At 46.3% G+C, this 1,178-nt stretch overlaps 1 protein-coding gene across 1 annotated transcript in view; it reads left to right on the top strand.

Moving 5' to 3' along the window:
* The window catches only part of MPPE1 (metallophosphoesterase 1), a 6,482-nt gene extending 5,310 nt beyond the window's left edge, over nt 1-1,172 (top strand). Inside the window, exons 2-3 of the mRNA XM_023740064.1 lie at nt 85-252; nt 663-1,172. Coding sequence (XP_023595832.1) covers nt 85-252; nt 663-845 — 351 coding nt within the window. The 3' untranslated portion in view covers nt 846-1,172. The remainder of the gene's footprint in view (nt 1-84; nt 253-662) is intronic.
* The last annotated feature ends 6 nt before the right edge of the window (nt 1,173-1,178 follow it).

Here is a 1,178-nt window from a genome sequence, read left to right as displayed (position 1 = left end):
CATAAACAAACCAAATGATTTTAAAGACAGAATAAACCAGTCCTACAAAATAGCAAGTTTAGCATTTGATTTAACGAGTGATGGCAAACCATGGCTTGTCCTGCCCTGCAGTTACTGTGGTGGCTCCAGCCGCGCCTGGTGCTGAGCGGCCACACCCACAGTGCCTGCCACGTGATCCACAGCGGAGGGGTGCCCGAGGTCAGCGTCCCGTCCTTCAGTTGGAGGAACCGAAACAACCCCAGTTTCATCATGGTAACATTAAAGTTTATTGTCGTTGGAAAGCTTTCATAAATAATTAAGTCAACACCAGTATCAACTATTTAATTGCTGCAGTCTGTAATAATATACAAAAGCCATACATAAACTATCTCCCCGCTCCTTACACACTGATACTGCCCCCTCTCGAAACCCCTCTCTGGGAACACACACAGAACGTTACTCCTGGGGTGATTAACTGCACAGTGAGGGAGAAGGAGCTTACAGAGGGTATTTCATCTTTCAGGGGGGGTCCAGTGTCCTCAGATGTTAGACCCTGTGTGAGTCTGTATGTGTGTGCATGCGTGTGTGTGAGTGTATGTGGGGGGGAGGGGACAGGAAGTTGGTCCTGTCCAAGCTGTGCTTGGTGCTCTAGCGGCAGCGTAACTTTCTCGTTTCTTTTCCAGGGCAGTATAACAGCCACAGATTATTCCCTCTCCAAGTGCTACCTTCCCCTCGAGGGCACGGTCCTGGCCACCTACTGCGGAGCAGCTGTGGTCCTCCTGGCCCTCTTACTGGCTCACTTTGAGCTTTTAGCTTTGCCTTTCCTTTTTGGCTGGAACCTGCTTAGGAAGCATAAGGTGATATGAAAAGGGGAGATTAGCATTTAGTAATATCAAAGCCAAAGAAACCGAACTTGGGGCAGTTCTCATGTTAGAATCATATAGCTGGTAAGTCCAAACATAGGCCATCTGTATGCACATCAGAGGCATTCTCAACCACGGATGTGAATCTCTGCAGAATAAATAATCTACTGAACTCTTCTCATGCTATAAAAATGGAACATGTATTCTACAACAACTCTGTTTTGTCATTTTTATCAAATATATGTATAATCAAAGACTATTTGTACAGTATTGAAGTGCTAATTCATCATTTGCATGCACTACACGGTCCTGACGCCCCGAGGGGTCTTCAGCACC

The sequence above is a fragment of the Trichechus manatus genome, unplaced genomic scaffold (genome assembly GCF_000243295.1).
Source record: "Trichechus manatus latirostris isolate Lorelei unplaced genomic scaffold, TriManLat1.0 scaffold00146, whole genome shotgun sequence".
Taxonomy (NCBI): domain Eukaryota; kingdom Metazoa; phylum Chordata; class Mammalia; order Sirenia; family Trichechidae; genus Trichechus; species Trichechus manatus.
Note: the sequence above shows the minus strand (reverse complement) of the source record. Positions and strands in the feature narration are given on the sequence as shown.